Raw genomic sequence first — 15808 nt, 5'->3', positions numbered from 1 at the left:
TATAACTCTTCATAAAAATAAAGAGAAAGCAGGAAACTCGAGGCACATTGATATCTTGATCCCCTATGAAATCCCTCTGCACAAGCATACTGTAAAATAAAACTGAGGAGAAATATCTGGTCTAATTCCCTGACTTTGAGGCTTGCTATTAGGAATGTACTCAGCCGGATGTGACTAGGGATACCCACTGTCCCCAGAGAAATAAGAGCAACCCCAAAGAACAATATATAATGGGGTGTTTCTCACATAGAATTGTTGTAACGAGGCCTTGTAGTTGCAGAACAATTAAGACTTTCCAGAAGTTAATTTAGTTCTCATACACACTGACAACATTCGCTTTTGCAAGCGTACAAGGCATTTATATAAGATCGCCACATGCAAATGTAATGCAGAGAGAACATGAGGCGGATGCAAACGCTAAGAAGAGTGAGATTTATTAATAGCAAATCCAGGATCCGAGTCGACAGAAAGGTCCAGGCTCCAAGAGCAAACACGTAGTGTTAGAAACTGGTTAAGCTCCAGTGCTCTGGATCGCAGGGCAAAGAGATGGTGTGCCTGTTATATTATTTATTGTGCATCTGCCCAGTTCCACACCTAATGCCCTGTGCAGGGAAAAGTGCAATAAATTTCTCCTGGACAGTTCAGGGCAATAGAACGCTAGCATGCGTACTATAGCCTGTGGTTAGAGCAATTTTCTAGCCATTTTCTGACCCGTCTCTACCATATGTGTACCTTATGGTCATTTAGGACTGGCAAGTCTTCTATAGTCTTCCATTATAAGTGAGTTTTGTATCAGCAGGTTTTCCTTCTTTACAAAGCATTATAAAGCATGTCAAAATGTTTGTGGTAATGCAGCAGAATTAGGTATAGAAACATTGGAATATTCTTTTAACATGTTAAAAAACATAAATGCTGCTAAAATTAAGCATCAAAACATTTGAAGGTTGATTTTTTTTGTTTGTTTTTTTTTGCTTAAGAAAAATACAAATTAGCTTTTGAGCTTTTAAGATATTCTCAGTGACAGAATGAAACCTTTGGTTGTGAACCAATGTTTTGATCTCAGAAATACATTTTTATAATACTACAGTAATAAGCTATACCCGCAGATGATCTTTGCTGTTGCAAACACTCGCTTCGGAAGAAAAATGGGTCGGTCTTTCTATTATTTTGATCTGCTTATCATGTCAGACATATGAAATACATGAAAAATATTTCAGCAAAGTACTTCAATACTACTTCACTTCATGTAAGAAAAACAGAAACAAAATTGTATAGAAGAGTAGTAAATGAGAGTGCAGAATGCACTAATCCTTATATGGCTACCCAAGTCCTTCAGAATCAACTTTAAAATACTTCTGATGACATTAAAGAATGTTTGTGTTTACAGGGCATTGCCCATCTTTGTCTCAGCAGTATTATTACAAGGCATGTCCCGTCAGTCAGCTTCCACCACCTGACTAAATCGTGCTGAAGTAGTATTCTGCTGCCATGGCCCCAAAGTCTGGAATTTTCTTCCACATAACCTGAGGGCTCTCAATGATATATACACATTTAAGAAGAAAGTTAATACATTTTCATTCTGTAAGGCCTTTAATTAGACTGCTTTTACTATATTTTTATTTTTATTTAAAATATTGATTTTACCTTTACTTACCCACTTTTTTCACTTTTTTGCTGTACTTGACTTTATTTCTCTTTTATTGAAGAGATATTAGGTGCTGTGTAATATTTGCTTTAACTTGCACCTTTCTTTTTTTCTGTAAAGCACTTTGTAAATGGTGTTTAAATTTTAAATATATATATATTATTATTGCTGTTGTTGTTGTTTTGTTAAATGTCCACAGTTTCACTTTTGGATTATATCTACATTTATATCTTAATGTATTATTATACTCACAGTAAAATGGAAGGGCCAAAATATAATAATAATAAAAAATAAATAAACATTTTAAAGCAATGAAGCACTTTATTTGGCACTAAATACAACAAGGGAACCAAGGGTTGTTTTTGTATGTTTTGTTTAAGAAGAAGGGAAAGGGGAAAGTGAGATAGATGGTGCATACATTTGATAATAGAGCTTCCTCATTCATCAAAATGATGTGCGTGGCATTTATTGGCTATGTGCTAAATGTAAATGTAACTTCATCTAAAATTCCATACTTTCAAACACACTTACTTTTCTTGATTTTCATCTCGTGCTCCACCTCTGACTGCACAAGTTTGATGTTTTTCATATCAGCTATTTGTTTCGGCCAGTGTGGGTGGCCCGTATGTTTGGGGCTTCATAACTTGGAGACAAGCAGTGAACAGGAATTTCTTACAATTATTCAAAAACAAAGATTTCTTGTCCGTTGCTTTATTCATAGTTTTATGTTTCTGAGTTCACCAAAATGCATTTTGCACATTTACCGTGTTGTCAAAATGTGTTAAAATAATTAGCACTGTTTAATTGTTCTCAGAATTTAATTTGGATAATCATGTGGTGCATTAATAGCATTAACCTCAGTTGGGTTTAAAGTTCATTTTACTACAAATATTAGATGATTTAGTGAATGGAAGGACACTGAGGTAGATGACAAACTGCAGTATTATTACCAGCATCCTTATAAGCCTGACATATCATTCCTCCTGCCTGTTTCTAAGAAGGGAATTGTAGAACAATCGACTTGCTAATGCTACTGTTTTAGCAGTTTCCCTTTGTAAACACACTGGGAAATGTGGGGAAAAGGCTGGAGCTTTTTATGTGCCTCAGATGAACACACATCTGAGCATAAACAGATCAGCAGAGAAACACTGGAATTCAGTGTGCAGTGGTTTGGTTTCAGAAGCTGGGCTTTCTCAGTCATTTTTCAGACAGCTGGAAAGTATCCAGAGTGGCTGCCAGACACCGGACTTGCACAGTGCTTACTCAGCTCTGCCTATACGTGCACTCCTGTGCTTGTGTTTACACACAGGCTAACCATATGTAGGCCATACTTTGTGGGTAGCAGAAAATGTTTGGTGTAAATATACACTAAGATTTGTCTCCCTATACATGGGTTCTCATAGTTTGAAGCATCATTTCTCTTCAAATGTTTCTTCATTCAGAGGGAGATAGCGCAGCAGGAAAAGGAGAAGAGGTGTGTCCAGAAAGGAAATGGGAGGGAAAGATGCAAGGAGACAAGTTTATATAAAAAAAAGACACCAAGACTTAAGAAACATACTGCACAGCTCACCAATGGAAAAACTGCTTCAGATTTTTTTCAAGTCGCTCAGTCTTCTTGGTTTTGTTTTGTTTTCTTTTGACAGGAGCACGCAGCACAACTGCAGCCGGGGGGAACAAAGGGTGAGAGCACTGTATAACAGGAGAGAACAAGATGTGGGGTGACGGGCACAAAGCGCGCTACTGGCTCACCTTGCTAACAGGCCTGGTGGAGTGTCTGGGCTTTGCAGGGGCTGTGTTTGGCTGGGCTTCCCTCGTCTTTGTGCTGAAGAGTGAGGGCTACTTCGGCTACTTGTGCACAAATGTCACGGTCAGCAGCAATGTCACCGAGGGTGAGGGGCATCCGCACACTCTTGTCTCATGCAAATAAGATGACTCATGGTGTGAAATGTGATGTGTGTGCGTCTGTGTGTGTGTATCCCAGATTGCAGTGCACAGGATGAACAGCTCTCTGTCATTTTCACCGTTGCCTCCTTCATGAACAACTTTTTCACACTGCCAAGCGGCTTTCTGTTTGATCATTTCGGCACCATGGTAACCAGGCTTCTGGGAATGTGAGTCACAGATGTTTGTTCTGATAAATGTAATTTTCTTAAGGGGTTTGTTTTACATGAAGAAATGATGCTTAAACCAGAGCTTTCAATCCAAATTTGTGTTCAAACATAATAAAAATGTCAAAACAATTATTTTGTGTACGTCAACAACAAAACAGTAACCATAGTGTATAAAAGCAATTTCATGTAGATGGAATTTCTTATTAAAATGGTGTTCTTGAGGCAATTAATAGATCAGATATGCACCATAAATTGAAGGTGATGCAGCACAATAGATGTTTTTATATTCCTGAGGGTCAGTCTATCTCACACACACACACACACACACACACACACACACACACACACACACACACACACACATACACACACACACACACACACACACACACACACACACACACAAATCTATTATAAATTCTTAACATTGATTGCTGAAGTGTGTCTAGGATCTCTTTCTATGAAAACATTATTGTCATGAATGTCATGAATATGTACTCTAAAGAATGATTGACAGGCCATTTCAACATTTATACATAAGAGGTCTGATAACAAATGAGATATGAATATGTATCCTATGCGTAGGTGAATTCTTGATATTATGTGTAAAACATTTAGACAAAGAAATGTAGCTAAAAGAAATATAAAGATTTTTGTTTATTTAAAATATGATATGTACTAGTTTTTTGTTTGGGATAATCTTCTAAACTGTAATAAGATAAAATAGCACCACTTATTTATGCACCACTGTTTACCAACAATATAATTATAAAAAAGTTAGAGCTGAACTTCTTAAATATAGTTTTGCATAGTTGTTGGTCCTTGCATTCAGAGCTTGTCCTGTGGATCTCCTGAGAATATGCCATAAACTGATCCCTTCAGTGGTCTAGATAATTCAATGCCCGGGACCCAATAAACTCCATGATTGTTTTTTCAAAACATGGCTGCATTGGAAATTACAGCAGTACTTTTATAGCTGAAGTTGTGTTTGCCACATTCTCCATCTGTGAGCCGTGAGCTTGATTTTGGGAAAGAGGAATGAGCCATAATTCACAAAGACACCATGGGCAGATGCAGAACTGGTGGCAGGAGTGCAGCTGTGGTAAGAGAGCTCTGGGAATTGCCTGCACAGCCTGAGTGAAATGAAGGACATAGAGAGATACAGACATAGACAGGGAGAGAGGGATGAGAAGAGAGACAGAGAGTTAGATAGAGGAAGAGGGAGCAAGAGAGGGTGAGAGTGAAATAAATAGATGGTGAGAAGAAGAGCAAGGAGAGATGGAGAGGTAGATCTAAAGAAGATGAGAGAGAAAGAGGTAGGGAGAGTGAGAGTGGGTGCAAAACTCTGACCTGTGGCCAAGGTGATGCAACAAAGACAGAATTTGAAAGAGATCCTCACTTGCTGAGACATGTGAAAAGATTGACATCTGCCAATGTCTGTTTGAGAGTACAAGGTTCAAGAGTTTTATTTGCTATGTGTAACAGGTAGACCCTGAAGTGCATATTTAAATAGTGTATGTGTGTGGGGGGTTGCATGCACCTGTGTGTGTGATCCTTTTAATACAGACCCACCAGGCACTTGGCTTCATGTGGCTCAGAGTTCAGTCTGTTTTTATTGAGAGTTCAGAAGGGAAATGAGGGAGGAGGGACATTATGTGAGAGAGGAAGGAAGAAGAAGCAGGACAGAGGGCAAGAAAACAAGGCTGATTCCTTCTTATAGTAATCATACGCTACAGATCGAGGCCTCTTTCTCTCACATTGTTTTAGCAGTTTTCCTTGACTCTCCAGCCCTTTATCTTATTTCACACTCCATATTCCTAATTACTTCCTTTTGTCTTTCCACCAGATCTGTCTACACCACTGGAACCTTGTTGATAGCCTTTTCCAATGCTGGTGAGACATTTCTATGAATTCATTTTACTCCTATGTAACTCAACTACAAACTTTATAATACAAATAGTTATCATTCAATATTCAGTTCAGTTTGGAGATCAAGGAAAGATGGCTGTTTTGGAATACTTCTTAAAAGTGTTAGAGACTAGAGTGAACAATGTTCTGAATTATTTGAACAGAAATTACCCAGTATTCTTTTATTTACATTGAATATGTATGGTCACATATATTATAAAGCAGAGAATTTAGAATGCCACATCAAACTTTTGTCAGCATACATATGTAACAAAACTAGTCTTTCAGTAAACTATATAATTTCTTGTTTTTTTCCCCAATATGAAGGTTATGGTTTAGATTTCTATGAATTATATCCAGTACTACAGTCTTCAATTTGCATTCAGTTTGCATCAATATCTCTTACATCAGACTGTTTCCCCTTTGCCCACACTAGTTCCCAAGCCTCGATGTTCTGAACCATCTTGTTTAGTCGAGGGAAGGATCAGGAAGCGATACTTGCAATATTCTCAGTGACAATATCTGTGGCTTCATTATTAGCATGACTACTTCTGCATTCTTTTATGACTTCATTTTTCTAATTGACTGGATTAGTTTAAGGGAACACTCTTTCTCTCTCACAGCAAAGCCAGTCCTTCTCTATCCTGCTCTGTCTTTCATTGCTGTTGGAGGAATTATTTTCTTAGTTACTAATATTCAGGTACGTGACTTCCAGTTAATGAACGATATTAATAAGAAATATTTATTTAGTTCACCACATCTAACATTTAACCCATATCATGTTTTATGATCTGCATCTATAAGCTTATGATTGGCAGCACTTCTCTCTCTCTTTCTCTCCATCTACATCACACATGCTCATTCACCAGGTGGGGAATCTCTTTGGAACCCATCGCTCCACTATCATCACTCTGTATAATGGAGCCTTTGACTCATCTTCTGCAGTCTTCCTTGTTGTCAAGGTAAAATCCCTTGAAGCACTTCAGTTATTCAGGTAATGCAGCTGTTAATTAGAGTGTGTGGGATGGCAATAAAAAAATGATGATGATGATGAAGAGGATGGCGTCCTTCTTCTTTGACAGCTGCTGTATCAGGGTGGAGTGTCTCTGCGCACCTCCCTCCTCTTCCTATCCTGTGGCAGTGTGGTCCACTTGACCCGCACCATCCTGCTGTTGCCTCGTTCACACATCCCATACCCTCTTCCTGAGAACTACACTTATGGGTAAATGACAAATCCCATACCCTCTTCCTGAGAATTACATCTACGAGTAAATTACAAATCCCACAATCCGTTCCCCACGTCTTTTCCTGAGAATTACATACTCATGGAATCTCTAAAAGACCCAGATCTAGACAAAAAAGGAGAAAACATTTCACTGGACAGTGCTGATTTACAATGCAATGTAATACTAATTAGGCTGAATGTATGTACAGGTCCTAAAACCTGTTTCTCTACAGAGCCAAATCTATAGGTATTTCTTACTGATCTGGAAAAATGCCCAAAAATGCTGTATAGAATACTATTGTTATTTTATGTATTTGTGTATGCCTTTTTTACTTCATGTCATAGAGTCACTGGAAGTCAGATCTGATCTGAAAAGTATATGTAAAATGCAAAAAACCTCTTGACTCAACCTACCCTCTTATCTAAATTTTGGGTTGCAGGTCCAGCAATGCAGATCCATATTGCTCTTGTTTACATTGCTTGCTATGCAGGATGATAGACAGACCACCCACCCCGTCACTGTCCTGCTGAAAAATAGCTAGCAGCCTAGCGTCATGTGGAACGTCTGTAATGTTAGTCAGGCCCCCAAATGGATCAATGTATGCACTGAGAAATACAAATGCATTTTGTGTAATATTCTCATATTCTGCATATTCTCATCTCCCACATTTAAGTATTTGTAAATGATCCTTATCAAAGCCCACAGTGATTTAAGATGATTTCACTGACGCTTTTTGTGTGGCAGGATGAAATGTGCTGTGCCTCAGTCTTCAAGCACCGCCGAAAACAAAGTTGACAAAGGCAACCTCCAGACTTCCCAGGTCTCTGAGACAACGCCGTTTCAAGAAGAGAATTCCACCAAGGTCACCCAGGAAGAGACAGCAGGTGAGGGGAGACAGGACTCTGTGCTAATCTACCATGAGCCATATGCTGCTCTACACTTAATGAATGATTCGCCTTAATACAGAGAAATGCAAGTTAATTTTAGATCATTGTTGCGAGTGATGTTTTGTTGCACTGTACACATCATAACTGTAATTGGTGCTGTCAACACCACTCTGTCTGCTCATTCCTCTGGTGAGGACATTGTAACACGAGGTGCACTTGCCTTGTCTCAAAGATTTTTTTGGACAAACTAACTGAAATTTAAACAAAATGGGTAAATAGGACACTCCCACCATGCTTAAGCAAGCTGTTAGTTCAGTTCAATTCAGATTTGACTTATAGTTATTTGTATTAATAATTCAGGTGATGTGTCCACACATGTTGACCAAAATTCAAAAACAGTTTGCTTTTTTAAATGATTCTATCCAACTTTGTATGTGTGTGTGCACGTGTGTTTTAGAGCGAAGCTTCAAAAGCTGCATTCTCTCCTGGTTCTTCTTATGGCATATGCTGTGGTTGTCAGTCATGCAGTTGAGGCACTACTTGTTTATTGGAACTCTCAATCCTATGCTCCAGCATCTTACAGCCAGAGACTCCAGCCTTGGTGACCAAAAACACACACACACACACTGCTATTTTACAGCTAGAGACCACACACACACACAGGCTCTGATCATGGCTGTATCTATGTCATGCTCTTTTCTTCAGTGAGCACTTATACAAACGCGTTCGCTCTCACCCAGCTGTGTGGGATAGTGTGTGCTCCCTGGAATGGACTCATCATGGACCGCCACAAAGGAAAACCCAGAGAAGCAGGTCAGAACTACACACACGCGCACCCCCCCACACATATACGCGTTCCTTTCCACTGCAGCAATGCGACCACACACTCATTCACTGTGTGTGGCAGGCCAGAGCGAGAGCGAGGCAGACCTGAGGGCGGCTGTCCTGTCACTGGGCGTGACCGTGCTCCAGTGTGTGCTCTTCTCCCTGTGCGCTACCATTCCTCTCCTGCCACTGCAGTACCTCACCTTTGCCTTGCAGGTGCTCAACAGGTCCTTCCTGTATGGAGGCAATGCTGCCTTCATCAGTGTGGCGTAAGTCCCCGCCCACGCACAGCACCCAATCCTCAAGCTTTGTTCGTGTTTCAGTAATCCACAGTGTGTGTGTGTAGATTCCCTCCTGCCCACTTTGGGAAGCTGTATGGAGCTGTGATGGCTCTCTCTGCTGTGGTGTCACTCCTGCAGTATCCCTGCTTCACTCTCATTAATGGGCCTCTTGGTGGAGACCCCTTTGCTGTAAGCCACAACCACATTCAGTATCTCTTAGGCACAGTCCTAGTGTCCTCCCTCAGTCCTAGTGTGGCAAAGAACAACACTAGGACTGAGGAGCGAGGGAGGACACTAGGACTGTGCCAGATGTGTGAAAGAGCAGGGGCACTTCCTTATGATTGGGCAAACACAATTGGGAGGAGCTAAGACACACGGAGAAGGAAGCACATTTAAGGAAATGAGAACCTTGTGTCCTACCGAAACTCCCACAGCAATGAAATATGTGGGATACGATAGTCAAGAGTTGTGAGGTAGCACTGCTCTTTAAGGGCTCCAAGATGCACTTCAACGTGGAGGGTGCATGAAAGGAAGTGCAGGGGTGAGGAGGTGTGCATGCGGACCCTGTACGTCTTATTAATGTGCAGGAGCATACATTATAGCACAGTGGAAGCAATTCGTAAGTCTGACTAGCAAGTTTTCCTGTTAACCATTTCACTGCGAGTTATACTGTGTATGACTATGTATGTGACAAATAAACCAAACTTGAAACTTAACCAGGCTACCTTAAAAGCTGATCTGTGGGCCTCCAAAGAATCAGGACATATTTGAAAGAAATCTTTTCCATGTGCTGCTCAAATGAATAAGTAGCATTAGTGGAATTGTCCATTATGTATAATTCACACTGGGCATTTCAACTGGGGATTTTAAATGTTCAAGCTTTGGAATGCCTAAAAAAGTTGAAAATCATCTATTGCTTAATAACTGAATTGAAAGTAACATGTTTAAAATGATACATCAACATTCTACTCTCAACAAGCATTTTATTAAAGTGACCCACCTTGTTAGAGCTTTTTGGTTGGTAGACAACCCAAAAAAACAGCAGTGACACAGCAACACTGCTGTGCCTGATAAATTCTTACTGGCTAAACACCCACTGCCATGTCAGCATTGCTCCTGCATCGACAGTGGTCTGTCATCCACATAACATTCACTCAGCAGTGAAAAGAAAGTAAGGTCAGAATCTGCCAAGTGATGAGGAGTTAGTGTGTGAGGGAACTGTGCTTGTAGCAGATGCTACAGAGTTAGTAACTACGTTTGTAATGTGCACCTACAAGTTAGACGTTTCTGTTAAAGCAAGTGGTGAATGTGTATATGTCAGGGGCATTCAGATTGAGTACAATTAAACAGCAATTAAAATTAAAAACTCTTACTCTGTTACCACACCATGAACAGGCTCAAATGTGAATCGCTCAAGTACAGGGGATGTGCTAATCATTTTAACATGCTGCATGTGTGTGGACTGTAGGTGAACGTCACTCTGACCCTCCTAACTTGCCTAGCCTTCATCCACCCTCTCTATGTTTACCTGCACTGCCGACGGCAAGCAGCCCAGCGAAGCAGGGTCAACAGGAGCACCACCTCCTAGGGCCAGGCCCCAGAGCTACACATGACACAGCCACACCCGCTTCTGTTTACGGTCACCACTGGACTGTAAATGCCATTTAAAATGAAAGTACTTATTATACCTGTCTTGCCATAGTGACAAATGTTGTCATTATTGCAAATCAGAAGAGACTGATGTCTTTGTTTTTCTTTACAGTGTATTTTTACATCTTATTAGAGGCCACAGAGCCCCTGGAGATTCATACAGACAGAAACACATACACACATTACCTCTCAAACATTGATGTTTTCTGAACACCACTTAAGCCTAGGTCAGGAACTCCATTATCGGTTATACTCGTTCCACAAGTAGTGTTGCTCTACTAGTTTTTTTTTTTTTTTATCCCTAGTTTTTACCTGGAAAAGATCTGATAGATTGAGGGAAATATTAATGCTGAGGTGTTTAATACTACTATTAATGCAGGAAGAGATGGGATTTAGCTGGGGAACATTGTTCATTTATTTCATTAAGTAGATTGTTAATTTTTTGACCAGTTAACAAAATACAAATAACTTTGCTAGAAAATCTGACAGAAAATTTGCCAGTTTCATTTGAGATATTTACAAATGTAATTTATCTACACATTTTCGATGACAGATGCCCTTAATACATCCAGTTTGGGCAGGATACATTGTATGTGGGCTGACCATTTCAACTCTGGGTGCAAATGCCCTAAAAACGGTTTTAATATCACAGTTGATAAGTGAGGAGTGACTGATAGTAAGCTTGAGTGTTTTTTTTAGGTTTTACACTGAGATGCATTGATATGTGGCAGTATTAAAGACTTTTGCTTGACTTCGTGTCAATTTATTAAATTCTGAGATTGTTTGCAATCTGTGTTCATACCTGTAGTTCGGTTCCCTTGGTCCGGACCAAACAAGAAAATGATAAAGGCCCCTTTGTTACATCTTAGTCCTGGTTTGTTTAGCGTTCACTCCAATCGAACCAAATTAATTAAGTGATGTATGACACATGCATGACACAGACTACGGCTAAAATGGATAAAGGAGACAAAATAACGCCAGCCATTGTTCCGCTGCACATACCTAGGAAGGTACGCTACAAAGTTTAGACGACGCAGGCCTACATTTCCAATGACTACCGAACTGTATTGGAAAACTTTTTTTGCTTTCAATGAACTTTCTTCTGTCGCTGCACGTTTAGTGTCGCATCTTGTGTCATCACGTCCCGTGTTTGGTTCGTATTGTGTTCATACTTCCAACAAACCGCACTAGAATTCCTTTAGAAACAGACCGAGACCCACCTGCTCAGCCGGTGTCGGGCCTTTCGTTTTAATCGAACCAAAGCTTGGCACGTCTGAACACAGCCTAAAGTGTACTGTGTTATAAGTGCACAGAACGGCATGGAAGTGCAGCATGAGGGTTTAGTCAGAAGCGGTTTATGAGGAGCCTGGTCACATTCTATTCCTCTCGTTAGAACAAAAATAAGCAGATCCTTACTTTAACTTTTGAAAGTATATGTATTACGCTAAAAATGTACAATTTACCTGTATACTTTTTTTTTCTATAGCAAATGGGTTTTGGTCAGTAGGACACGATTATTGCTACTGCAGGGTCAGCTCACCTATCAGCAGTCAGCAGCAGAAATGCCAGCGTCCTACTGCCCAACATCTTTGCTGTAGAAAAAAAAGTATGTGTATTTTATTTGCTATTCTTAGTGCAGTACATAATTAATTATGTAATTTCCAAAATTAAAGGAAGATCCTTCACAAGTGGTGAAAAACTTTTAATTTCTCGTTATAGGCCGTTGTCCTCCATTCACCCCTATTCGTTTTGGACTCGCTCGCGGGCGCCTCTAGCATTTAACAAGCCGGGAGACTTGTACTTCTCCTCTGTACAAATTCTATCGTTTAGTGCCCTCTGCAGGACAAAACGGAACACTCCGAATTCCTCTTAACCATATTATTGTGCTTTTCATGTGTCCAGTAACACAAAACAATGGGCATTTAAATATGAAATTAGTCCCACAATGCAGCATTTAAAACAATAACGCATTAAGGCAAAGGAACACGCTGAAATTTTAAAGAAACAATATATGACACATATGACAACAAATGGCTTTAACTTAAAATGCACAAGTGAACATTTAAAAAGATTTTATTATAAAGAAGAAATAATGTCAATTCAGCATTTTCAACTTCATAAATGCTGTATAAACTAACAACTTGGAACCTGATCTGATGCGCCATGCACTTTTCTTTTGTGGACGCGGACATAGGATCTGCGTGTGAACCTGAGCCCACAGACATCACAGATGTACGGCTTCTCTCCTGTATGTGTGCGCATATGTGATGACATGTGGCTTGACTGCTTGAACCTGCGCATGCAGATGCTGCATCTGAAGGGCGCATCGCCCGTATGCACGCGCATGTGTGCCTCCAGCACGCTGCGTGAGGTGAACGCTTTCTCACACGTGTCACACTTGTGGGACTTGGACGGCACCGTCTCGGCCCGCTTGCCGTGGCCAAGATGGGTGTTGCGCATGTGCATCCTCAGGTAGTCGGTGCGGGTGAAGGTGGCGCCACACTCGTCGCAGGTGTATGGTGTCTTGCCTGTGTGCAACAGCAGGTGCCGTTCCAGGTGGTACTTCTGGATGAAGCCCTTGCCACACTGGTCGCACATGTGCATCTTCTTGCCGGCGTGCCGAAGCAAGTGGCGTTTCAAGTAGGGCAGGTGTGTGAACTTCTGGCCGCACTCGTTGCACACAAAGTCCATGGCGCCGCTGTGGCTCAGCTGATGGATGCGCAGGTTGGAGCTGCTGGTGTAGCGGCGGCCACAGTCGCCGCACTCGAATGGCTTCTCGCCTGTGTGCGTCAGCATGTGCCGCTCCATGATGGCTCGGCAGCGGATGCTGCGGCCACACACCTCGCACTCAATTGGGCCTCGCCCCCACTGGGCCTTCCTTTCTTTCTTCCTGGACAGGTGAACAGCAGGACACACTGAGAGTTTGGACTCGCAGGACGACGCGGGCAATGCTCGCCTTCGACACTTTTGCGTTCTTTTGATGCGCTGCTTCGCCGCTCGCTTCTTGCTGCCCTCGTCCATACTGGAGGAAGCGGAAGAGTCCCTGAATTTGCGTGTCTTTCTGCTGTCATTTCCCGTTTTCACTTTCTTCGTGTCCAGTTCTTTTTCAGCCTCTGCGCTGGTCTCCTCGGACCTGCAACAGCTCCTTGATTCATCAGACATGCTGTCTAATGTTTGGCCAGGACTTTCACTTCTCTCACTCTCTGCTGTGTTGTCCAGGTCACATAAATTGTGTTCTGAGCTCCCAGCATTGGCTGAAGTAGTGCAATGTCTTCCTCGAGATGTTCTGGAGGTGGCTGCTTTCTGCTTCTTTGCTGTTTTGGCAGTGACCTCATTTTCGGGCTCGGGAACCAACTCTGTTAGACAAGTAGAAGTGTCGTGTTTGTTGTTTTGCTGCTTTGCTGTTGTGCTCCTCCTAGTGGTGCCCAGTCTCATTTCCAGGTGCGTACTCACTGGTAAATCCTTTGCCTGTTTTGGTCGACCCCTTCTCTTTCTGGCCACTTTTGAAATGCCACTTTTGGGCTCTGGCTCACATCCATCTGGGCTGTGCAGGCCACGCCTCTCCACTTGCCTGGCTTTTCGTCCCCTTTTAGGCTCCTCCTTCTCAGCACTTTTGGGGGTTGGGGGAGGGCCTCTGTGCCATTTCCCTGCCTGTCTAGTGCAATCTCTTCTAAAAGTGCTTTGTGGGATGTCATCAATGTCACTGCTGATCGGGCTCATATAGCTGTATGTTTTTACACAAATGTCCTTGACTGCTTTTGTTGCCATCTCCTCGCCTGATGCACTGTCTTCCAGGTCAGGACTCTCGTTGATCTGGTGTCTGCGTAAGCCACGTTGCTTCCGCTCTTCATCTGCAGATGGTGGAGTAAGAAAGGCATCATCCGCATCCTCATCATCATCTGCAACTTGGGGAGCTGGTAAACATAAATCACGAGAACAGAAATTATACAAAAAAATAAAGAAATGTGTTCATTGTTAACAAATGTGTTACAAAAAGAACACAAAACTTATATAAGTCAGGAAAATGTGTAAAGATGTGAGATAGGTTAAATATTTTCAGACCTTAGCATAGCTTTCAGTTGGTTGCTAGCAAGCACTCAATTAAACCTGGGTTAATTATGTTCCCACTACCAGTAACAATATCAACTTAAAATGTTCAATACACATTGATGAAAAAAGATCACTTAGTTAATTGGGATTTCTGCGTTTCAATTAACTGCATTTTATTGTATGTGGATCATTGTCCTTTTACAAAAAATTAATCATGTTCAATTGTGACCGTGCATATTTCGTGATGTTCTGCTGCAAGCCATGTAAAATAGCCTACTGGAGGGGCAAGTAAATATAATTTAGGAGCAAATAGAAAGGGTTTTGACCATATTCAGTTCCTTTATTCATTTTGTTTTGCATATCAAAAGAAACCATCAAGCACATTAAAACGATTCCTCTTCGAATAGGCTACATACCAAGAAGAAAACCATATTACAGATGATACGGCATCATCACAATAAACAACCACGTCACATCTATGACTTCGTTTACCATATTTACTGAGCTCCCTTCCGCCCAGCGGCACCAGGGAGATCTTTACGTCCCCGACATCAGCCTGGTTCATGTCCGTTGAAGATACACCCCCAGCCTCTTCCTTATTCTGATTCAGACGCGCCTACATTTGGGCGCCTGTGACACGCGCACGTTAGCCTTAACTCGTTGGACGTGTCTGCCACGGTTCACCTTTGATGAAACTGCCTTTCGTTGTTATGGCCGTCACTGAGACACACATAAATTCATAACTAAGACGTGCATCTAACTTATTTATTAGAATCAATTTCCAAAATCACCTGGCGAAGGCCCCTATATTAACACTGCGAGTGTGCAACCTATATCACGGAGCCCTGTAGTGTTTTCTATAACCCCTTCCGAATACTTGCTACTCACAAAATCTGTGCATCATTTTCCTTGGAATTTCTTGTTCGCCAAATTCTGTTTTAATTAGGTGCCGATTTATTTTTTGTAAGAAATGCAAACACGACCAAGTAGCTTAAGCGTTCCAATGAAATGCTTGTTTTGTCTTTTTCTGCTGAAGCTGCACGGGAGTATTAGCTAATGGATTGCCTCTAGTGGCGTGGATGAAATTCAATAAAAATGACTTGGAAATGCATGTTGTTCTGATTTAAGAGAATAAAAAACAGAGTCATTCAAAACGTACCCAACTAACTTTATTACACGTTCGTTACATAATTATTAATGGCCTTGCAATTATTCCACCATTTAT

At 41.3% G+C, this 15808-nt stretch overlaps 2 protein-coding genes across 9 annotated transcripts in view; one reads left to right on the top strand and one right to left on the bottom strand.

Annotated features, from left to right (window-relative positions):
* slc43a3b (solute carrier family 43 member 3b) overlaps nucleotides 1-11284 on the top strand; it is a 25485-nt gene extending 14201 nt beyond the window's left edge. For 2 of the 6 annotated variants that reach the window (XM_027002077.2, XM_027002078.2), the window contains exons 2-12: nucleotides 3289-3534; nucleotides 3627-3756; nucleotides 5603-5649; nucleotides 6288-6364; nucleotides 6534-6626; nucleotides 6747-6886; nucleotides 7635-7774; nucleotides 8235-8378; nucleotides 8483-8590; nucleotides 8685-8871; nucleotides 8949-9922. In XM_027002077.2, coding sequence (XP_026857878.2) covers nucleotides 3357-3534; nucleotides 3627-3756; nucleotides 5603-5649; nucleotides 6288-6364; nucleotides 6534-6626; nucleotides 6747-6886; nucleotides 7635-7774; nucleotides 8235-8378; nucleotides 8483-8590; nucleotides 8685-8871; nucleotides 8949-9252 — 1548 coding nt within the window. In that variant the 5' untranslated portion in view covers nucleotides 3289-3356 and the 3' untranslated portion in view covers nucleotides 9253-9922. Of the gene's footprint in view, nucleotides 1-3195; nucleotides 3535-3626; nucleotides 3757-5602; nucleotides 5650-6287; nucleotides 6365-6533; nucleotides 6627-6746; nucleotides 6887-7634; nucleotides 7775-8234; nucleotides 8379-8482; nucleotides 8591-8684; nucleotides 8872-8948; nucleotides 9923-10351 lie in introns of those variants that run through there. The other 4 variants (XM_027002079.2, XM_027002081.2, XM_027002075.2 and 1 more) reach the window with 4 other exon arrangements.
* Nucleotides 10820-15808, bottom strand: LOC113572470 (zinc finger protein 2-like). Of its 3 annotated transcripts, XM_027002073.2 has the most exons (3): nucleotides 15472-15808; nucleotides 15076-15303; nucleotides 10820-14447 (listed from the first exon to the last, which is right to left on the bottom strand). In XM_027002073.2, the coding sequence occupies exons 2-3, from the start codon at nucleotides 15146-15148 to the stop codon at nucleotides 12667-12669; spliced, it is 1854 nt and encodes a 617-aa protein (XP_026857874.2). In that variant the 5' UTR covers nucleotides 15149-15303; nucleotides 15472-15808; the 3' UTR covers nucleotides 10820-12666. The 3 variants fall into 3 exon arrangements, with proteins under 3 accessions (XP_026857874.2, XP_026857873.2, XP_026857875.2); XM_027002072.2 differs by having other exon boundaries at nucleotides 15076-15808; XM_027002074.2 differs by lacking the exon at nucleotides 15076-15303.

The sequence above is a fragment of the Electrophorus electricus genome, chromosome 12 (genome assembly GCF_013358815.1).
Source record: "Electrophorus electricus isolate fEleEle1 chromosome 12, fEleEle1.pri, whole genome shotgun sequence".
NCBI lineage: Eukaryota > Metazoa > Chordata > Actinopteri > Gymnotiformes > Gymnotidae > Electrophorus > Electrophorus electricus.
This window is presented reverse-complemented; position numbering and strand designations above follow the sequence as displayed.

Coding starts and splice junctions, on each gene's coding strand:
- LOC113572470 (XM_027002072.2), bottom strand. CDS start 15,148: ATGAACCAGGCTGATGTCGGGGACGTAAAGATCTCCCTGGTGCCGCTG. Junction 14,448..15,075: donor AAGGGAGCTCAGTAAATATG/GTAAACGAAGTC, acceptor TATGTTTACCAG/CTCCCCAAGTTGCAGATGAT.